Source organism: Notolepis coatsorum, assembly GCF_963971535.1.
Source record: "Notolepis coatsorum genome assembly, chromosome: 20".
NCBI lineage: Eukaryota > Metazoa > Chordata > Actinopteri > Aulopiformes > Paralepididae > Notolepis > Notolepis coatsorum.
In genome coordinates, this window is record NC_140184.1 from 37,688,752 (window position 1) to 37,713,410 (window position 24,659).

Sequence of the window (24,659 nt, forward strand, 5' to 3'; positions counted from 1 at the left end):
GACTTTGACTTAAAGGGATATTTCACTTTAGAGGAACTTAAAAAATCAGCAGTGTTACCTCTATCTAGTCATCAAGTAAGCTATGGTTAGATCTAACCTTGTTTTGATATCCATTTATTTTTTACTTGACATGTTTATTTATCTTCATGATTTATGAACCTCTACCCATACCTCTACCCATACTGAATTCATAAATAAGTAAATAAGCTATAAAAAGTGTGTCAAGTAGGGCTGCAACTAACGATTATTTTGGTAGTTGACTAATCTGTCTTATTTTTTCACACCCATCTCTGCATAAGAAAATCTCTGCTTCCTGTGGGCGTGGCTCCTTTTCTGGGCTCCAGTGCATGTTTTACCTCGCATGCTCAAGTCTGCACACCTGTGAATGTCACCCTGTTGTCCAGTCCCTCTGCCTTAACAGTTAACTTAACATAACATGATCCCATAGCAAATTAAAATAATTTGATAATTTGGATCTTAACACAATGGCGCCCGACCACGGAGATCTCCGTGTTTCGATTCCACCCGTTGTGGACAGAAGCACGGATATATCCGTGGCAAGTTGTTTTTGCTTTTATTCCATTTTAATAACCTATTCAAGGTCTCCGAGATGCACTGCAGATGTACCCTACTCTTTGAATTCGAGAGTGCAATACCGGCCAGATCCTCTTAGGGGCGCTATCGCGATAATGCAGTGTGCCCTGTGGCTGAACGGAGGGCTGAATTTTTTTACTTTCAATGGAGTTTTCCGTTAGCAGGATTCTGGATGTGCAGCATGTAGCTTGGATTACGTTTTGGAATGCGGATTTCACTATGCAATAAGGGGATTTATCATCAGCCAATGGACATATCGATCTACCAGATGGCGATCGATAACGGGGAAATGCTCGGGGGGATCCCACCGGCCCACGCTAAGATCTTTTTCACGTAAAGTACATCCCGATCGGGCCTTGTTTTGATAGCCATCCATCCGATCAATGAATTAGGCTAATGAGGCTAACACGGTTATTGGTAATCAATAATCAGAAACGACGTCCCCCCCCCCCCATTTCATGCATACATGCTTGAGGATCGTGCCGATCATATGCAGTTTGAGTTATTTCTGTAGCATATGTATAACGGAAATGCCATTGGATTTAACGTTATTAGCTATTAGCCCTGTATCTCCCCTTCCAGGAAATATCCTAGCCGAAATCCCGTATAACGCTTATATTCACGGCGCTATAAAATGAGAACGTATTGATGATTTTTTTTTTCTTTAGGCCATTTTGAAGGGACGGTTTATGGTCTCAATTGACTAGGGCTGACCTTCGAAGCTTTTTTTGGCAATCGAAGCTTCGGGGCCGAGCTTCGATTTGAATTAGAAGCTTCGATTATTTTTTTTTTTTTTAATCTTATGTTGTGGGACTTGTACAGCACTTTCGTAAACTTTGTTGTTTTATGTGCTCTATAAATAAAGTGGGTTGGATTAATTAATTAAGTAGCCCCTTTCGTGACTGTGACGCATCCAACAAGGTTTCACTCGGCTGTGTGATTTAATTCAAGGTGGATCGCTGTTGTCGTTTGAACAACTTCAGATTTCATGGGAACTACCAATCCCCCAAATCAAGAATGTTTAAGATGAATGAAGTAAGATTTTGATTATTTGAAATATGGCCTGTGTAGACTAAACTATGCACAGAATTATGTCAGTCTACAAGGTCCGGATTCTACATGGTCCGGCAATGTAGACCTTGTAGACTCCACTACAGACCAATGTCAGTGAATGTTCATGCATTTTTAAGAAGGGCAACTTCCACAAAAAAACAAAGAACTCACCAAAACATCTCAGTAGCACCTTATCTAAATGTTATATTTCATATATGGAGATTCATATTTATTTATGTATTGCATGCATTTCTACATTTTATTTCCTATTTTGTTTATTCATCCCAGTATTTTTCTTCCTTATGTGTGGAATTCTACAAGGCGCACACACACACACACACACACACACACACACACACACACACACACACACACACACACACACACACACAGAGAGAGCTCCCTCCCCGGGCCCCTGTCCTTTAAAGTATTGGCTTGTGTTGCTACACGGACACATTTGTATGTTGCACCACTCTTCCTGGCTTACAGACTTGTAAACAAGCACTCACGTCTCTCATTATATGTGAACTAAAGAGTACAAGGTTTACACAACAGCCCCCACCTGCTGTTTTATTGTATTTGTACCTGTACTCTCCGCTGTCAGCTGTTTATCTCTCTTTGTGAGCTTGATTAAATAGCGTTAGCTCACGTTAGCTCCGCGGATAATTTTAGCTCACCCTGATCTAAATCAATGACTAGGTTCTAAAGCATTCAAGTAGTTTTCACTGCACATAGAAGTAGCCAAACAGCGGGAGCATTTCGGGAGCATATTACCAAAACCCAGGCAATTTCGAGCCCTTAAGGAATCAAATAGAGTCTGCCATAACTACATGCTAACGTAACGTTATTGCGCAACTGTAGGCAGCGATAAGGGAATCGAAAGTCACAGGAGCCACACGGTTCCAGGCATCGGCCAATTAGGAACCGGTTCCCGATTCCCATCCCTAGTCGCGTGTACTGCTTACATCACAGGCATGCGTCAGTAGCCTAGAAGCGTAAACAAAGCATGTCTGATTCTATCCATGGCGATCACCTGAAGGCTACATTGGCAGTACTTTTAAATACACAAGAATCTGTCCCACGGCGTGACTGGACCCACTGTCTGTGAGTGACTCTGCTTTGGTCCAATCACATTCCCCACCCACAGTCTGCGAATCAGAGGCAGAGTAGGGCGGGTCTTCACAGCACGTCATGTGACATATGCGCCAATCGTGTGACAGCGGGGCTCAGTCGTCTGGAGTCGTTACAGCCTCGTCTGCACGGAGAATTCCATCCCAAAACGCTTGTCTAAACCGTAAGACGACTTTTGCGGTTTCTGTTCAGACTCTCTCCGTCTAAACGTAGCCTGAGTCACAGACTAATTTCTGTCCAGGCCAACAAGATGGTGATGGATAGCTTAGCCTCGTCAGGGAGCGAGGGGGGAGTTTAGACACAATAATAATAATAATAATAAAATGTCTGCCGTGTGAATATGGTCAATGGCCCCTGATGAAACATTGCTTATCACTATTTCTCTGCATGCACTTAGCACTATTACCGTAATTTTTGGACTATAAGCTGCGTCTTTTCCCCCCATTTTTCGACCCTGCGGCTTATATAACGGTGCGGCTTATATGTGACTCGACGTGACCATACCCGAAAATGTAAAAATCGAAATATTGCTTTTTTGACTGCATTGAAATGTTATTTATCTGTTCCCTTATTTGCTAAACTTAATACAACTTGTAAATTAGTTAATTCTTGTTATTTGTCCGACAGTATTGTGTCCCAATGCTAATTACATATGGTAATTAAACATTAAAACACCTGCTACTTATAGTCCAGTGCGGCTTATATATGTACACATCATTCAATTTAGCTGCTGCGGCTTATATTCAGGTGCGGCTTATAGTGCGAAAATTACGGTATGTTGTAGTCGCGGAAACTAAAACGGCTGTGCGCATGTAGAAAGGAGGTTTCTCAGCAGCTCCCACCAGCCTGTCCCTAGAGAGTTGAGTAAAGTTAGCTTAACGCCAGTGGACTGCCGCTCCCTTGTTGTTTTTCCATTGGAGCGGTCTCATCGCCTTTGGAAGGGTCTGTCCAGATGGACTCGTCCTTTTGAGCTGATTTAATCTGAGTGTCATCATGATACCACAGCTTGCACACGGAAGTTGCCTTGTCATATCTCCAAATGACACAGAGCAGATGGCCTATGGAGCTTCAATTTGATGGTCTTTTTTCCCTCTGGCAGTTACTATGATTATTGGAGCTCTTCTGCTCTAAAAGTAAATTACCGTTCACACGTACACATTCTCTCGAGGCTTTGTGTCTGTCCTCATCTCCCAGCTTTACGATGGGTCCGATGTTTCTGAGCTAACTTCTGACACGGAGGTGATGATGAACTATAGGTGTAAGTGGCTCAGCAGTGGTGGATGGCCCTGTATATACTCCTTAAGGCTGTTGCATTCTTTGTAAAAAAAAAAAAAATAATCTAATCGTTCAAACTGTAAAGATGTGTTCATATTCAAAATTGCAGAGCAGTTAGCCTCATTTCACAATTTACTTCCCACTGTCCCAGATAAAGGTCATCATGCTAAAAGTAACTTACAACTTTTAGTAACCAATTCCATTTGCTTTTAACAGTATATTTATAGGTAACAAAAGGCCCATTGCTCTCTCCACGTGTGTGCTTTTTCTCTCTCTCCTCTCTGCCTAGCGGTTTGACTGCTGAACACAGCAGAGGTGGGGACAGTGCAAGTTCATCCAAACTAACCAGATCGCAACGGCACAAAAGTCTACTAATTAATTAGGAATAAAAGGATGTCTTGTCATTTGATCAATTGTGATGTTCTTTCACCAGAAATGACTGCCTTTTGTAATTGTGAAGTGCCTGCCAGCATCTCTCGCTCTCGCTCTCGCTCTCTCTCTCTCTCTCTCTCTAGTTCCCATGCTGTCCCTCAGAGAGCCAATGTACAACTATTCAAACCGATTACATTAGTAATTGTTTCGGGATTGCTTGCGATTATGAAAAGGCATGGGGCTGCCAGAGGAGTGGGCCACATTATAATTGAGGATTCTGATTAGATAAAAGTTTGAATTCTATTCAAACCTGATTTTGGGAAAACGTGTCTGCTCTTATACTCCTTTTGGCTGAGCTGGCTGCTGCTACCTGCTAGGGTTGGCACAAGCTTGAGAGGGAGCTTATTCCTATTTCCTACATCCCAAGGGTCCAAGGCCCACTAATCAGCTTATCTCATCAGAGTCTCTACTGAAAAGTCTTTATGCCTCCCATACACAAAACATCTCATATTAACTCTTTGAGTGCCACCGACTTTCCCCATCTGTACTGGCTGGCGCCAGCGTTATTGACTAGTTTGCAGACCCATCGTGTGTTCTGTATTATAGCTATGGAGACAATAGTATGGCTCATTTGACAAGGCATTGTTCATAGTCCATTACTGACTAATCAGTTCATTTCTACACACTGTAGTTTGTTACACGCTACACGCTAAACATCGCCCCTTTCCAAAATAATCCAGTCTTTTTCCATAGATTGCGAGATATGACATGTTATATGCAATAAGCCAAAATCATTCTGGTTGATCGCCTGAAACCCCAAATACTCCCAAATCAAAGGTATATACCATGTGCATGTGTCTTACCCCGAAAATGCGATTGTTACAAAAAGCTTGGTTTAGGACCGGTAAAATACGACACTGTGATCGTTACAGAAACATGTTTCAGGTTCGGTAAAATAGACGTAGAATATACCATACCTTAGCCAGAAGGTACTCTAAAAAGTAATAATAATAATAATTTTTTTAAGATGTTTTTTTGGCATTTTTTTTATTGCTTTATTGGACAGACAATAAAGGACAGAGGAAGGATGGGAGAAGATATGGGGAGGAGACATTCGGCAAAGGTCGCCAGTTCCGGGAGTCGAACCCGGGACGTGTGAATACTTTACCCAAGGCAGTTGTCATTCCGCGTTCGGTTTGCGCACCCTGATTGGCCTCTCGGCGCCCAATCGCGTTAGCCTACACAGAGCTAGCAGAGTATCGGGAGAAATGTAATATTACTGTGAAGAGAATCACGTCGCAGATGCTCGCAGTTAGTTGACCATGGAGATGGTAAAGTACTACGGATGTAAAACATTTGGAATTGTTTACAATAAAGCTGTGATTGTACAACTTCAAGGCTCCTTTCGATCGCCGTGCTGCTGCTAGGAAGGAGCAATAAGAGGAAAACAATGTCAACATAATTGTACTTACAGCTGTTGTGGTGTCCACAGTCTGATCTGTTTCAAACGAATTGACAATCAATGTCTTTACAGCTACACAGAGCTAGCAGAGTATCGGGAGAAATGTAATATTACTGTGAAGAGAATCACGTCGCTGCAGATGCTCGCAGTTAGTTGACCGCGGAGATGGTAAAGTACTACGGATGTAAAACATTTGGAATTGTTTACAATAAAGCTGTGATTGTACAACTTCAAGGCTCCTTTCGATTGCCATGCTGCTGCTAGGAAGGAGCAATAAGAGGAAAACAATGTCAACATAATTGTACTTACAGCTGTTGTGGTGTCCACAGTCTGATCTGTTTCCACAAGAAGAAGGTTTTGATCCAGATGTGAAGTCTCGGTCCGCGTGAATACTTTACCCAGATGAAAACAATACGTTATTTATATTGATGTTATGCCGATTGATATGAATAGCGTGTTACGTTAACACCATCGCCATGGGTTAAATTCATAATTTACCATCCCTCGCCATCTCTATTTGTCTATGGAGAAGTTTCCCTTCTTTGCAGGGCTATAACTTTTTAAATTCTATTGCTAAATTGCCATTATTATGGCCCATTCAATGTCCTATATGTATTGTTCAGGGTGTAGCAACTGTTAGATCCTGATCAAACTGGCCAGTATCACGTCTTCGTCTGTTTGGCTCTCCATCCAGTTCCTCTGCGTTGTGTCATTTTAATGGTCCTGACGTCTAAGACACTGGCTGATAAGATCCTTATCTCTCCCCGTTAGTACCATCCGCAAACCATAATAATTCTCCACCTCCGTAAGAATTCGACACTTCGACAACGTGAAATACCTTACAAGGAAAAGCGTGGTTTTATTCGATAAACAGAAACCTCAGCTCGGATGTTAACAGATTGTATTGTCCTTGAAGAGTCTATTCTAATGATCTTTCGGTGTGTTCAGATTATCGTCCTTTTGCTGTTATGTCCAATAGTGGTCAGGTCTGGTCTTTAGCCTAACCCTCCTCGCGTTAGCCGAAGCTAATGATGATGTGGCATTCTCTCCCCCCCCCCCCCCCCCCGCCTCTCTGTGATGAGAGGAGAGAGTGTCTTCTGTGTGATCTCAGTCCTACTCGCTCTTGGTCAGATTCTAGTCTGCCCTACACCCGGAAACACCGTTCGACTTATAGATGTTCGTCGTCGCAACGACGGCCCCGCCTTCTGGTTGTCATGCGACGTGTTGTCATGACGACTGCGTTAATAACCTTTACACACATTTCACGTTTCATTAAGATGAACCTCTCTCCCTCCTGCTCTGGGAGACACTCGCTCTTATCTCAGATGTTCTTACAAGGAATGTCAACAAACACCCTCGCTGGCAGTGTATTCAATCCATGCACATTTCGATCTCACCGTTTTAGCTGTGGTCACCTCCCCCCAATCTATACATCACATACATTGAAAAAGCACCCCAAATCCTTCACAACGTTAAACTTTTTCATTCACATATTCATACTAAAATATGGTCTAAAGTATAAGTGTTTTTATCGTTTTCTGCAGCTTTCTTCAGAACGTGATTTATAGCCCTAAATGCATTATATTGATGATCAAATACAGTTTGGTAGGAATCTGTGCGAGATAAAAAATGTCAACTGGATGTGCTTCTAGGAGTTACTACATATCATCTGATGATGACCGGATGGGCGGGGGATCGTTTATAATTCCGTGGGCAGCGTTAGATGATTCATCCAGAGTGGGTCATATGTTCATCATAGCAGTTTATATGGAACACGTTAGAATATAACGCTGAATCTTACCGTGGCTTCCTCGCGCCGCTGGCAGATGAGCGTGGAACAGCATTTTTTCTATTATGGGATGGAGAAATGCCCGATCCATTTCCAGGTTGTATAATAGTATATACGTCCAAATCATGTTGTTTTTTCGAGTTATTTGCACAGATCGATGTTCACTGTGTCAAGACGGAGTCTCTCTAACGATAGCGAGTGCCCGGACCACATATGGATGAGCACTACCGGTTCAAAGGGTCATTTCCGGTTGGCGATCTGCCGATCGGCCACCAGATGGCGCTCTTGAACCGCTAGAGAGTTGAGTGGAGCTTTGCAGTGTGTTTCAGGGCTCCGGAGGGGAAATATGATTTCGATCACAGATTTTTGAAATATTGACATCAAAGACGAGTTACGGCGTCTTCGGCAGAATGAGCATGGCTAGGAATGACGTCTTAACTCGTCATCGGCGATCATAGTGTTAATATAGAGAGATTAAAACAATACGTTATTTATATTTATGTGATGTCGATTGATATGAATAGCGCGTTACGTTAATATTGGGCTGTGGAACTGAAAGCTGATGCACGGCGATAGTAGGGCTAACGCGATTGGGCGCTGAGAGGCCAATCAGGGCGCGCAAACCGAACGCGGAAGGACAACTGCCTTGGGTAAAGTATTCACGCACCCGGGACGGCCGCGTTGCACTGCAGTGAGTTACGTGGTGCGCCACTCTGGGGACCCCAAAAAGAATAATTTCGATGATCCCATCGGTGATCGTGATTACTCGTGTATATGTAATTACTTGTGTATACGGGAAACTATAGGTTTCTAGCGATTGCTCTGCAAGAGCTTCCCCCTCAGAGCGAGTCAGGACAGAAAGGGATCAGGATAGACACTGTCTGAACTAGACTAGTTCAAAAGGTAGGTGATACTGCCACCTGGTGAGATGCGATCGTCATTGCAATTCCAACGTAGGCAGATGAGCCAGGGATACCTAAAGGGCTCCGGTTGACTGTATAGAACGGGGATCAAAGGAAAATATCAAAGGATCAAAACCCGAGTATACTCAGGTTTTGGTGCTCAACGGTTGGCGAGGTCAACCGACTTTACTCTGGTATGGTGCCCAATGAGTTAACACTTTGCGTGCCACTCACAAGATTTCTCTGGTTTTTAATAGTAGCGTTGCTAGCCACTCACGAGATTTCTCGATTTTTTTTTTTTTTTTTTTTTGCGATCTGAAAAATTATTGCATCACCCGAGCCTACCCGAGTATAGCCGAGCTGCGCCGGTGATCACTGTGGAAAAAAGCGCCCCCTGTCGTCTCCCAGATGACATAAGTGATTTTGGAATGGACTCAATGAAAATGAATGGGGAAAAAAATCCGGTACTCTACATTTTCCAGTTCACTGATCCAGCCGGGGTTACCACAGTTAATTCTGGAGCCTCAGATCCCCGCGGATCATGGAGATCTCCAGTATCGCGTTGGATCCATACACTTATCGATTTTTTCGAATGGTGATCAGGAATTGGAATATACCAGTTGGATACCATCTAATGTCAGGTAAGGACTCTATGTTATCAGTGGTAGGATAATCAGAGTAAGTTTGATGAAGTTATAAGCTGTTTTGTGAAATGTCTTCTTTCGGTTTCACTGTAAAAGTCTGAGGAAATCAACGGAGCGATTATCAGTGCGCGGCCGTAATGTGCTTGCGTGCACGTATAATATTGATCATCTAGCGTTTATTTGAAAACGATTCATAAAAAGGCCGACGAATATCAACGTTGTGGAATATTCCACTAAAAGACGATTTTCATAGAATGCTCCAGAATGAGCAGTTTTTTATATCAAAACGGGGGCTTTTCTAACTGCTCTGAAACGGAAACGACGCGATAAAAAAACAATCTGCTTTCACAGCACTGACTGGAAAATAGTCTTTGATAATGCGATGGGCAGATTAGACACATAGCCATAATTTAAAACATAGATTAGGCGATATTAACGTTAACATTGGCGCCGATGGTGGCATTCAAGCGGTAAAACGGAAAACCAGGCGTGGCGCTCAAAGTGTTAAGAAGAATGGCCTTTGGCCTTTTTTTATTATTTTTTATTTTTATAAATGTGAGCATGCTTATGACCTACAAGGTTATAACATATCACCACTGCAGGCCTTAACACATTAACTGCCACAGAGTTTGATCATCTTATACCATTCTCTGCCAGCACTGTAAATCTATGGAGATGTTCACCTTCTTTGCAGGGCTATAACTTATTAAATTGTATTGCTAAATTGACATTACTAGTATGGCCCATTCAACATCGATTAGGCAAAGTAAAATATATTGTTGGTTTCCTGTTGGTTGTCAGTTTGACCATGGGTAGGTAGGGAATTTATTTTATTTTTTTATTTTATTCTTTCCCACGGCGACTATGGATAGGGAATTTCTTTATTTAATTAAAATGTTCACAACAACATGGATGCATGTACTCTGCCAGCATGTTTAATATCCATAATACTAAATGTTTGACTAAGATTTCTATGAAACTTCATTCTTAAAAAAAAAAAAAAAATTTTTTTTTTTTAAACTCATAAAATATATTGGGTCGCACCTAAATCGGCAGGGTCGGTCGGCAACCGGAAACCAACTATTGATTTTGTTAGGCCTTATCTATCGTTCAGGATGTAGGAACGTTTTACTTTTTCATTCACACATTTATACGAAAATACCATCTAGACCAGTGGTCACCAACCCGTCGATCTTGATCGACTGGTCGATCTTTGAGACTGTCCCTGTAGATCTTTCCATGAATTTTTTTTTTTTTTTTTTTTTTTTTTTTTTTTTATAAATCTTACCCTGAGAGTCCACATTACAGTTCTACCTTTGTTTTGATGTGAAAAGTGATGCTGCACTTAGCACTGACTGCACTTAGCACTGACTGAGAAAGTACACATACAGTTCTACTTTTGTTTTGATGTGAAAATGATGCTGCACTTAGCACTGACTGCACTTAGCACTGACTGAGAAAGTACACATTACAGTTCTACTTTTGTTTTGATGTGAAAAGTAATGCTGCACTTAGCACTGACTGAGAAAGTACACATTACAGTTCTACTTTATAAAATGCTAATTGTAAATATGTTTGTCAATGTTAATAATATGAGAGTCCACATTACAGTTCTACTTTTGTTTTGATGTGAAAAGTGATGCTGCATAAGATGACTGCACTTAGCACTGACTGAGAAAGTACATAATAGTTCTACTTTGACGTTTTAATGTTGGACCAAAGCATTGCATGTAATTAGAATACAGGCAAATAAAAGTCATTTAGTTTAAAGTACAATCTTGGCTGTCTTTTTCTCTCAACGCTTCAATAGGTAGATCTTGCCTTCACCAAAAAAAAAAGGTGATCTTGGGCTTAAAAAGGTTGGTGACCACTGATCTAGACTATAAATATGTTTTTATCGTTTTCTGCAGTAATTCCTAGAACGTGAGATATAGGCATAAATGCATACATTATCAAATGGCGTTTGTTGCCGATCCACGCTATATTAAAAATGTCAACTGTACATGGTCCTAAACGTTATGACTGATCATGCGCGGGTGAACGGAGGGGGGGGGGGGGGGTCGTTTATAATTCTGTGATCGTCGTTGAATGCTTTATGTGGTATGGGTGATGTATAGATCAGAGCAGTTTGCATGGATAATAATAAACACTCTTGCTGAAAGTCACGGCAGCCTCCTCTTACCGTTGGGCGATGATACTGGAGCAAAAAGATACCAGTTATTTGATGGGGATCGAGTCGATCCATTTCCGGTTTGTATAATAATAATAACAGCCCAAATCATGTCGATTATTGCGTTATGGCAGCGATCCATATCCACGGCGTGTGTTTACAGTCCCGCAACGATATGCGAGTGGCCGGACGTATTTAGGAGACGCACTGTCATGTACAGAGGTCTAACGACCGCACAGAATAGTAGCTGGAGCAGGCTGTACATGAACAGAAACAGCCCCTCTCAGTAAATGCTTTTCAAACAGTCCCGGGTAGGCAGATAATAAACGAAGACGTTTCAAATGGTAAATAATATTTATTGTATGTGGGGCTTTAAACCCACTGCTTTTCCCAAAGGGAAAAGGGATGGTATTTCAGAGGGGATTTAAACCCAGACCACACAAAGGGAAAAAGGTAAGGGGAGAACAAACACGGTATACATACAGACAAACAAACAATTAACAAAATAACTACGTGTCCGTTATAGGACACCACCACAATCTAGGATCGATCCACACCAAGGGGTCACTAACACAAAGCCACAATGTATATCGCTTCCACCGCGACAGCTAGCAGAGAAGGCAACCTCCTCACTCCACTCTGAGACATGGCAGTGATTCAAATGAGGCGCCAGGACGTGTGTCATTTCCCACTCTGTTATTCACTCATCTCCACTGCCTGCCTGAAGATGCACCAATCAGGTGCAACCAATCCAATCAGGGAGATGAGTGGCATCTGCGGAACAGAACAGAAGATTAGGAGATGACACAACATCACACATACAAAACAACACATTTACATATACTAACCTGATGTTCAGATGGTGTCATAAATACAGAATGACCAACCCACGTACCCATGTACGTCACACGCACCGATATCCAACCGGCCATTTCCGGTTTGGCAACTCGCCGATCATCCACCAGGTGGCAGTATTGAAGCGTTGCAGAGTTGTGCCGAGTTCCACTGCATCAGACGAGGCTCCGTGAGGGAAATATGAATAACGTGGCGAAAATATGAAATATGATCTCAATAACGTCGTACGCCGTGATCTGGCAGAATTAGCATGAACTTGAAACACGTCGTACAACGTGAATGGCGCAAGATGTGTTTGGAATGTATGTAGACTCAACTGTGTACAATTAAATGGGTATTGTGGAATGGCTGGTACGTTTTCTGTTTATCAATTGCTTTGGCACAGAATGGTGAAGGGCTGTTCATATCCCACATCCTGTGTCCCCTGTGCAACTGGTTTACACCGCAGTGTTGGAACATCCCATTGTCGCCATCTAAAACACAAATATTCAGAATTTAAGACTAAACACTTTATTTCCTTTCCTGTGTTACAGGTATTCCTCCATTTTCTGAACCATCACAATGATTATCAAGGGCCTCCATTTCCTCTCTACACCTGGATCTTCCTCATTGTGATCAGCTTCCTAGATGCCATGACCTAAAGGACGTGTTCCTTCCAAGATGGAGAAAAAGAAACCGTGCCCGCGCCTTCTGGACTACCTAGTGGTGGTCGGAGCCAGGTAAGAACTTTAGTTTTGAAGATTTCAATGGATTTTAAGATTAGGTTAGATGAACAAAGGTGCCATGAAACAGGCATTCAGTGTGTTTTTTCTGTGGTTTGATGTGCTTTCAGATTAAACATGATGCTCAGTGGGATGCATTAACCAAACAGCAAAATGGAGTGATGTTGATGTTTAGCCTTCACTCCATTGTTGTGTTAAGTTTTATATGGTGGGAGGCAGAAATTGAGATAATTTAAGCCCGATGGGCCCTGTACCGGGCCGAGATTAATTTCACGTCATAAATAGATGAATATAGTCCGTATTAATTAATGTAGTGTTTTTTTCAAAATGTAGCCAAGAGTAAAGACCCTAACCCCATCAAAACAGCAGTCAAAGTGTATATTTTCAGCACTACGTTTGTTTACCAATGATTTTAAGTGTTATTAGCGAAATATGATATATAAATAAATAAATATCTTGGCACATCCCGGCGGAAACCGGATTAATTAAACGTCATGGAAATAAAGGAAGCTGTCATACGTGTGTGTAATCCTATGAAAGAAGAGACCAATGGGCTTTTGAATTTCATAAAACTACACTACTCGGCTCACGCCAGCCCCTGTCAAAATTGGAGCCATCTGGCGTGAAATAATATTAAAAAATGTCATGATTATGTCTCACGGGTCGAACAAACCTGAACGTTATTGCCATAAAATAGAACGTAGTTTGTTTCTTTACCTTTCTGTGAACGTCTAGAAAGAAACGCATCTCAATCTGATGAAAAATGGCGGAGCATTATAAAAAAGTAACTGTATTTACAGTAGATTTCATTCAGTCTTTGCTGCCCTGTTGTGGGCGCCGGGTGGTACTAAATCCAGATTGAACTCTGCCATTGAAAAGAGGCGATTTGGCACAATCCATAGATGTATGACATGGCCATAATAAGGTAATTTATAGGCCTGATATTCTATATTCATATTTCAAATTGCATTTGTCTGGAGGGCAAAATTCAGTACTGTATCTACAAAAGCCCCTGTAAATTATCCGCCCTTTATTCATTTGCTTAGATTTATTGTACACTTGATCTCAAGAAGGTGCCGAATGAGCTCAGTGGCTAAATTCTTCACGTCTGGTCAATGTTAGCATGGTGTTATTCACCGTCAAAGATGAAAACATTTATATTCTCCTTTGGTTCATTACAATTTACTCGAGCATAGTAACAGACACAATATTTCTGACACTGGGAATACATTCCCTGAGGTCCATAGATGTCCCTAGACACCAGGAACATGCAAAGGACCTTGTAGAAGTGGAGCAATCTTCCATTTACTTGGGTATGTACTTTTAGGTGAATTTTCTGAAAATATGGCTAGGGCTTAAGAGGTTAAAACGAATTGATGATCATATTTGGATGGGATAATTAATGCAGCACCCAAGTGCAGGAAAGGTCTGCAACAAAAAACTCAATTGGGGAGTGTTATTATAGTTCATGTTTTTTTTTATATTTCTGGGGACCCCCTGGAACCTTCTGAAGGACTCTTCGGTGTCCCCATTTGAATCTACCTACATTAAATTACATATTGGCCAACTCTAATCAATAATTGTTTTGTGTGTCAGTATTGAGATGTAGTGTTTTATTAATTAAAATGTTTTAGAGCATTGCACGATACAATACAATACTATACAACACGAAGCTTCTTCCGCTGAAATGTGAAAATGGTTTGATTTTCGTCTACTATCTCCAGGCAACCAAGCAGCGACAGCGTGGCCCAGACCCCCCAGCTCCTCCGCCGCTACCCTCTGGAGGACCACCCCGACTTCCCACTCCCACCAGACGTGGTCTTCTTCTGCCAGCCAGAAGGCTGTCTGAGCATACGCCAACGCAGAGTCAGTCTCCGCGACGACGCCTCCTTCGTCTTCACACTGACCGACAAGGACTCGGGAATCACCCGCTATGGAATCTGCGTCAATTTCTACCGCTCTTTCCAGAGAGGGCATCACCGCATCAGTCGCGGAGACAAGAGCACCCACGCGGAGACGGCGGCGCAGGTCACAGAAACCACCAGCGAGGGGTCTGACGGCAGTGGTGGAGGTCCGCCCTCCTCGGCAACGCCCACCGCCAACGCCGACCCGGCGGCTCCGCTTTCCACACGAGCAGAGGCTGCGCCGGCGGGTGGCGAGCCGAGCGCCGGAAGGTCCCCGCGACACAGACGCAGTGCTGCCAAGATGGTGGACAGGAATCACAACAGCAGCACGCTGACATCGCTGTGCATACTCAGCCACTACCCCTTCTTCTCCACCTTCAGGGAGTGTCTGTATATCCTCAAGAGGCTGGTCGACTGCTGCAGTCAGAGGGTGAGCCAGCGTGCTGGTCTCCCCCGAACCACCCAGAGGTTAGGCCCGCCATTGCATCTCTTTGGTTCTTGTGTCGCTGTTAGGGTTGCAAATTGTAAGCACGTTCCTTACTCGATCATTGATAACATTAACAATCAATTAATCGAGTAATTCTATTCTAACTAAAAATACAAAATGTACCAAACAATAACAAATGTTTCCTCAATCAAAAGGTTTAATTCCACAGCAGCAACATATTGCATTCTCACAACATTGCATGGAATATGAAACACATAGAAATGTAGAGGCCTAGACATATTAACACACATTTGTGTCGACTTTAAGCGGGCAAGCTGATATTATGTGGCTACACATTTTTCTTTTGTAACTTTTTTTTAAGGTCTCTCGCCACTTATAAAAAGCATGCATTTAACAAACTAAAACATTTTCTAAACACGAAAAATCTATGAAATGTAAATGTCCAATAGGCCTAACTAAATAACACATTATGCGCATAAAATGCTGAAAACAACCAACTGTACTAACGAAGCAAGGAATAGTATTTTTAATGAGGCTATTATTTATTATTATTATTATTATTATTATTATTATTATTATTATTATTATTATTATTATTATTATTATTATTATTATTATTATTATTATTATTATTATTATTATTATTTTGCAACAAGATAGCCTACATAGAACATAAATAGCCTGTCTCAGACTGACTCACATGATCCTGATTTATTTGTTCTTGTTGAGGAAAATCTGCATATCGACATGGTTGGCTGTCAGACGGGAGCGCATGCAGCAGCCTGGTCACAATCAGTCCAAAAACACTTGCTTGGATGGTACCGAGGTTGCGGGTATACATAGGTACTGGCGTGCCCGTTGTGGGCCGCAGCTCAAAATCAACGCTTCTCTTAGCCCGTTTAACCCTTTCTCTGCCACGCTTATATATCCATCCTTATACCATAATAATGGATTCAATTTGTACCGCGCTCTACATTCGTGAGAATCTCAGAGTGCTACAGGAGATATAGACAAAAGTTAAATGAATAAAACAATTTAAAATTAATAAAAACAATTAAAAGACTAACAACCAGTGAAATGGAAGAACCTAAGAGTAAAATAAAAAGAGTAGTAAAATGAATAGAAGTAAAAATAAAAGTAAAAGAAAATTCAGGCAAAAGCCATCCTCTGCCAGCTCTATTTGTCTATGGAGATGTTCCCCTTCTTTGCAGGGCTATAACTTTTTAAATTGTATTGCTAAATTGACATTATTATGGCCCATTCAACGTCAAGTATCTATCGTTTAGGATGTAGCAACGTTCTACTTTTTCATTCATTCATACTAAAATAGGGTCTAAAGTAGGGATGCTCGATATGGGCTTTTTTGCCGATACCGATATTCCGATATTGTCCAACTCTTAATTTCCGATACCGATATCAACCGATATCAACCGATACCGATATATGCAGGGTTTCCCCGTCCAAAAAACTGAATAATTTCAGGTAACTAATAATTTCACTGGATATATATATAACAAATATTGTTATTGTTTTTTTTTGTTTTTAAACCGATACCGATATTTTCCGATATCACATTTTACTGCCGATATCGGCCGATAATATCGGTCGGCCGATAATATCGGACATCCCTAGTCTAAAGTATAAATATGTTTTTATCGTTTTCTGCAGCATTCTGCAGAACGTGAGTTATAGCCCTAAATACATATATTAGATCATCAAATGTAGTTTGATACCGATTCGAAAATTTCAATTGTACAAGGTCCTACACGTCATGCCTCATCATCTGCTGGTTTCGAAGTATGGGTGATATGTTGATCGGAGCAGTGTGTATGTATAATAATAATCAAACACGCTGAAACTCACAGCAGCTTCCTCGTAGCGTTGTGGGATCAGCGTGGAGCAGAAAGTTCGCTATTATGGGATGTCGATCTAGTTGGTCCAGTTCCAGGTTGTATAATACTATATACGTCCAAATCATGTTTATTTATTTTTTTATTTTTTTTATATCTTTTCCCCCCTCCTTTTTTCCTCCGATTTTCTCCCATCCCAATGTTAGTCGTCATGCCAATTCCCAATCCCCTTCCTGGTCGCTGCGCACTTACCCCCCACAGTCAGTCTGGGAGAGTGGAGGCTATCACGTGCTTCCTCCGACACACGTCTAGCCAATCAACCGCTTCTTTTCACCTGGCAGCGCGGACTCTCACTGAGAGCGTGTAACGTGTGGAAGGATCACACTACCGCCCTTAGATCCTATCCGCGCTTAGCAGGCGCCCCGACCGAACTGTAGGAGTCGCTGTTTACAATGACCCGGACCCACCCGCCAGCTTCTCCCACCCTCTAATACTGCCAATTGTATTAGTGTGAACGGCCATGCCAAGCTGGTGACAACCCCGGAGCTGTGAGCTGGATTCGAACAGACGAATCCAGCGTCTCCGGGGTTGGTGACGAACACAATCTCCGTTACGCCACCTGACCGCCCTCATGTTGTTTATCGAGTTATTGGCAACGGATCGCTATCCAGTGTATCAAGCTGGAGTCCCGCTAGCGATAGCGAGTGGCCGGACGAAATATGGGTGAGCACCACTTCCGGCGCGTCACTTCCGGTTTTGGCGATTCGCAGATCGGCCACCAGATGGCGGTCTTGAACCGTTGGAGAGTTGAGAGGAGATCAACAGCAAGTCTCAAGTCTCCGTGGGTGAAATATGATTGCCATGACAGATTTTTGAAATATTGATCTCAAAGACGCTGTACGACATCATTGGCAGATTAAGCATGGCGAGCAATGCCGTCTAAAGTCGTCCTTGGCGATTAAAGGGTTAATTTAGCGGGGGGGCAGGTGGCGCACGGAGATTACGTTCGTCACCAACACCGGGAGACACTAGGATTCGCCTGTTCGAATCCAGCTCCCGGCGTTGCTATCAGCTTGGCTGGCCTCTCGCACTGATACAATTGGCTGTATCAGGGGGTGGGAAGCTGAAGGGTGGGTCCTGGGCGTTGTGGACAGCGACCCCTACAGTTCGGTCGGGGCGCCTGCTCAGCGAGGGTTGGATCTGAGGAGAGATAGTGTGGCCTCCCACACGCTACACTCTCCCCGGTGAGAACCTGCGCGGCCAGGTTGGCCTGCCCCAGGCTGCACATGCGTCGGAGGAAAGCATGTGACAGTCTCCGGTCTCCCGGACCAACAGTAGGGGAAAGTACGCAACAACCAGGAAGGGTGGGATGGGAGAAAAATCGGGAAAAAGGAGGGGAAGAAAGATAATTAAAAAAAAAAAAAAAAAAAAAAGGTTAATTTAGCAAGTTGACTTTCTTTTCCCTCACTTCCAGACACCGAGGTAGTTGCTTCCTTGTCATAGTTATGACACATGCTTTGAAAATACACCATTCTACTGACGGCTACAATGTAATAAGAGACCGACAAGAGGAGTAATACTTAAATCACCACCTAAATCAGGAATTCCAATGTTATTTCCGTGGCCAAAAGAAAATCACAAAACAAGTTGCTCGATCTTTTTACCATAGTTGTTTTTAGGAATGTAGAGATTGGAATTTTGGCACACACTGGCATCTTACATCTTGCAAATGGATATAGTAGCCTGCTGGCTGTAAAACCTGGTATGGATTTTTCACTTGGAGTAAATTGAATGTAACTGGATTATGTGTTTGTTTAGTCTATAATTTGTCTGAATTTAAATAGTCGGCCTATGTGTCCCATCAGGGTTGTCTTTGACTAACCAAATACTTAGTTGACTAATACTAATAGTAATACTAATTTGTAAAACTGTTCATGCTGTTCACTTCATGCATAATGACCTCTTAAAATCTTGTGTTTACCAGAGATGTGCTTATCATTTTAATAGAGAAAAGCATACAAACTACTAAGACCAAATTGAGTGAAGGAGAAGCCATATTCAACCTGACATTTACTACCGGTAATTAAATTAAATGTTATTTATTTATATTTTATTTATTATAGTTATTAATGTTGAACATAAATCCATGTTGGGAAATCAAGAATACGTGCCACAGGCCAATTATGTGTAATGAAGGTTATAGGCCCATTATAAGCCTGTGTGCAGATACAAATAAGTCATTGGTATTGAAAAAGGCTTCCGCAGCAGTACAGGCTACGTAGTTAGAGTGAACAATACTTGGCCTGTAGTCTGTGTCTTGTGCCATTTCATAATGCCATTTTCTTTCACGAGATGATCAAACATTTCTAAAATCACATGAGTATATTAGGGATTTATTTAATACATGTTGCAAAAAAATGAATGCAATATAATAATTTTGTACCATATATTATATTATAGTCAGTGATTCAGTTTAGCTTTGTCTCTTATTGCTAGGGTTTGGTACTGGTTTCATCATGGTGGATACTACCCAGACCCAATTATGTGTGGCACAGAAATGAGCAGCGAAATCATGAGGATCTATGTATTTATATTGTAAGCAGTGTGGTGCAGCCATATGTTGGATCTGAGATGCTAACTTTCAGAGGCAGGTTGGGGGGAACATAGCAATACTTGATGATTGTAACTACAGCTCTCTGATAGAACAAGAGATGACATTCACCACGTTTAAATTGGTGAGTCTGTCTGCGTGGGTGTGTTGTAAAGTATTTTGTTTGGCACCGGAATCGAAAACGATACACACAACTCTATTTATTCCTGCCTTTTAATCATGAATGCAGCAGAATCTTTCCCACTTGCACGCTATTTAAACCTATACTCTGTTTTCCGCTGCAAGCTATTCAAACCTATTCTCTCTTGTCTCCCTCTCACAAACACACAAACACATGTCCTATCATGCTGCTGTCAGCTGCTGTATTTATCACCGTCAGCAGCTCTTGCCCAAATTTGAGAACATGCATGCAAGTAATCTTTTCTCTATAGATGGCAGGATATACCTAGCCTACCCCCTTTTTGAAGTGCTAATTAGTCATTTAATATTAGCCTAGGCCAACTCCTATCATTCATACCATTTCATTTTCTCAACAGTGTATTTATAGCTTCAGAATCAGTGCAGCTTTCCCATCACTACAGGGCATTGTGGGAAAAAAGAATACTCAGTCATTTGCCCACCTCCCTTTTCCTCAGCAATTTGGCCTTGCAGCACATCCACCTACCCGTTTAGAATTACGAGTTTTCTCAGAGCACCTTAAAAGAGCGCATCATAATTAATCCCAAGGGCAAACCGAGCTCTGTAAGCAGCATCCACTATAAGAATCAAGTGAGCAGTAAAAGTCTGCTAGGGGGTTAATAAAGACCTCAGTCTTTCTCCTGACATGTGGGTTGATACGTTGTGCAGCAATGACAAAGACTGAGGGGGCCTATTGCGTAATGACTGCCAGGGGTCCACACTATGTCTGTGTTGACAGAGTGAGGTCTCTGACTGCCTTCAGGGACCAGCTGCAGTGGAGCTCTGAAGAGCTAATGATTTATATCCCTCCTTGTCACGGACATGGAGTGCACACTCCAAAGAGAGAGGCTGTAATAGTCATGTGTGTATTTAGAGTGGGTTGCCGGTCCATCGGCAATTGTTTTAAGAGCCTCTCCTGTATTAATCAAATTTGCTCAGCTCCATCATATTAGTGGGCACACAGTATAGTTTGGTTCTGAGGATGGTTTGTCTGGTATTTATGAAATGTAAATGTTGCATTGGTGTATTCTTTGTTTCTGGTTTCAGCAAAACATTATCTTATTTAGCTTTTTAAATTAGTCAACTCTGATTTAATCAGCCTTATAACTGTAATCAAATTAGGACTTTGCCACATTTGACTATGTATAGAGTCAGTCTGTTAAGAGTTTGTGCAATGGTGTTGTTGATTTAATCACTACCACTAGATAAACATCTCCTCCTTGTATTCATGCCAGGGACACCATGTGGCGTGTGTTCACCGGGGTGCTGTCTGTAGAGGAGAAAGGCAGCCAGCTACTGGCGGACCTGCGGGAGATTGAGTCCTGGGTGTACCGGCTGCTGCGCTCACCAGTACCTGTGGCAGGCCAGAGGCGTGTGGACGTGGAGGTTCTGCCCCACGAACTGAAGCGGGCCCTTACCTTTGCCCTACCAGACAACTCTCGTTTCTCCATGGTCGACTTCCCCCTGCATCTGCCCCTGGAGCTGTTGGGTGTGGACGCCTGTCTACAGGTCCTCAGCTGTGTCCTTCTTGAGCACAAGGTGAGGACAGACGCAACGATGGGGACCTGTATTTGAGGGTCTCTTTACTCTTAGCAGGTGTCCTTTCCACGCCCTTTCTTATATATTCCCTTTTGAGGCCATCTGCACGGGAGGAGAAGACTCTTTATGCAGGAAGGCTTCCATATACAGTCTCCTTTCCCATGTGACTCGAAAGATCCTTTAGAGGAGAATGGATAATAAAGGGAAGCTATATTTAGAACCGTGTGATTGGCCAGTAGTTTCCTCATGAATGCAGCTATATGCCCGCCTGTAGGGAGGTTATTTTCTAAAAGACTCCCAGAGAATGATGGACACTTTCTATTAGAAATAAGCCAACCAAAGCTAAATCAGTGGAGGCTAGGAAATGTAGGAGATAAAACACAAGATTGCATGTGTGACAGAGGGAAGGTATTCTTTCTCTGTCAGTTATGTCATTATTACTCTACATGCCACTGGCATAAATAAAAAGTATTAATTCATAAAATGCTTTAATTACTGAAGAGCCCTATAGTGAGCACTCTTTGCTCACAGTGACATTGATACTGTACCTTTGTTTTAATAATATTGCGAAATTTTCATTATTATAATTTTTGAAAGAAAGAAAATCACCCCTCTTTGCAACATGCCCAAGCCCACTCCTGTTACTTGAGAAAGCAAACATCACTTAATAAAGCCCAGCATCTACTGTGTCATGGTCAACATATCATCTCTTTCCTCTGAGAAAGATTAAATGGGCTCTTGAGTGAAAATGGCACCATCTAGAGTCCATCCGTATGGTTCCTATACTGTGTAATAATAGACCTGTTTGCTGTATATCTCAGACTCAGTGTGCGCGTGCATCACTGGGGCAGAAAGGAACGTGATCCTGGTCAGAACAACATGGCAGACTACAATATATTTGCATTTGTTAGCCATGCTAGCGATCTAAACAATCAATCCATGCCAAAGCTAGATATTTGAAAGGTGAAAAACTCACAGACATGCTGATTTAGCAAAATGGCATCCAGCTGTTTTCGTTTGAAACAACTTTTAGTCAGGGGAGTCCCATGGTATTCTTTTAGAGCAGCAGCTCACGCAGGACCGGGGTAACTAACTTAGTCACGTGACTCAGTTGGTATTGCTGATTGGCTCGAACACGGTATGTTTGTATACAGCGAACAGGTCTATACTCTCAGTCTGATCTCAGTTTGATCTCGCTCCATCAAGTTAGCTGATAACGTAAATTGATCACAGTAAACATCTTCTGTAGTACAGGAAAATCAATCATTTCACTTGAAAGACATGTTGATGAAACCATTCGTTTTTTTGTTGTCTGGAAAAAGTACTAACATATATTACTCAAGTTCTTTTATATCAGTTAAATTTGACTTATCTTTCCCCAAACCTTATTATCTAAGGATAGTAAGGTAGTGGAGTGGAGTTAGGGTTGGGCGATATATATGATATCACGATATTTTCTGACCTTTCGGCGATACACGATCACAATGTTTTTACAAGACAGTATTTGAGTTTGCAAGCTAACATTAAAGACAAAAGACCCATGCATTTAGCATTTTTATATTATATATTAGATTTAGATTATTGGATTATTAGATTATATATTGCATATATTTAGCATGTTAGCATTTCATTTTTTTAGATTATATATTAGATTAGATTTATATTATTAGATTATAATGTAACTATTTATTGTAGGGCAAATATAACAGAGGGCATACATAGTACTTATCTTATTAAAAAACAAAGCATTGATTAGCAAAACATGAAAATGTCAAACCACATTGTCAGAATTGTAATGTTTATTGTTTACTGAAACGTTTGACTGTAAAAGTAAATGAACCACCACACTCACTCACATGACAACTAATTTCTTTAATTGTTACATTAGATATAAATACTGATATTTTTTACGTAAAATCTACAAACTAGTAGCTTATAACTGGTAATCGAATGCTTTTGCATATATTTATATGAACTGAACAAGCTAGTGACGAAGGCTAGCTCAGTAGTGGGTGGTGAGCTGGATAACCTAGAGGTGGTGGCTGAGAGGAGGATGAGGAAAAAGCTAGAAGTCATCCTGGAGAACCCCTCTCACCCCCTCTACGAGGAGCTAGCCAGAATGAAGAGCACGTTCAGCCTAAGACTCATCCCCCCCCTGACACACTACAAACCGCCTGGGCCGGTCCTTTATACCGGCAGCCATCAGGCTCTACAACAAAGGGCTTTGGCGGCCGGATCTGCTGCCAGAACTATCACTGTCACAACTCAGGACTTGAGAACTAGAGACTCACATCACCGTACTGACATCTTGTATTTTGCACTAGAGACTAATATCACTGGACTCTCATCACTGGACTATCTTGTGTTTGTACTTTTTTTTAATATTATTTTGTATTGTGATGCTGGTGGTGTTCAGCCTCGTCACGGTTAAAAAACAAACAAATTCAAATGTCCACACAAGTGCAATATCAATCATTAAGAATATTTATTGAATGCAGCCATAATATAGTTTGATGGGCAAATAGAATGGTCGTAATACAGTCCGATGTCCAAAACACAAAACAGGCTCTCGTACAAAAAGAAGGGATTGTTCAATACTCAAGAGTAGTCTTCCGGTCCATGTTCAGTACACAAGGGGGTTTCTCAGCCAGTCTAGGGTCCATTACACAATGAACACCTTCACCTCTCCTCTCACTACCTCTCACCTCGCAAAAAACTCCATACCCAAACAATCTCTCTCTCAATACAACAACTCCTACCTCATCACCTCTCAACTCTCTCTGTCCTAGTGTATTTGTAGTGTGTGTGTGTCTGCGGTGTGTGCGTGTGGGATGTGGGTGATCTAATGATGCACAGGTGTGTTCTATCAGTACTAATCAGCTACCTAATTGCTTCTACTCCTCCTGTGGCAGTAGTACCTCCCGTCCTTCACATATCCATGAGACGGGGGGTGATATCTGCCACAGTATCTATACTTTAAGTGTACCTATAGTGTATGACTGTGAAGCTATGCATCCCCCACCCTGTATCCCCCTGTTGGATGTTTCTGTAATCAGCCAGTATCGCCTCGTTATCTGTGTTTGTGAAGTTTCTGCGTTGTGTTTATTTCTCTCTGAAGTCGACCTTCTCATACTGGCTGTACAACTTTGTCATCCCCCTTA

The 24,659-nt window shown here is 41.9% G+C and overlaps 1 protein-coding gene across 5 annotated transcripts in view; it reads left to right on the top strand.

The window, feature by feature from the left end:
- The window catches only part of madd (MAP-kinase activating death domain), a 118,581-nt gene that overhangs the window by 31,250 nt on the left and 62,672 nt on the right, over window positions 1–24,659 (top strand). For all 5 annotated transcript variants that reach the window (XM_084337839.1, XM_084337841.1, XM_084337843.1 and 2 more), the window contains exons 2-4: window positions 12,781–12,966; window positions 14,694–15,341; window positions 21,195–21,498. In XM_084337839.1, coding sequence (XP_084193965.1) covers window positions 12,908–12,966; window positions 14,694–15,341; window positions 21,195–21,498 — 1,011 coding nt within the window. In that variant the 5' untranslated portion in view covers window positions 12,781–12,907. The remainder of the gene's footprint in view (window positions 1–12,780; window positions 12,967–14,693; window positions 15,342–21,194; window positions 21,499–24,659) is intronic.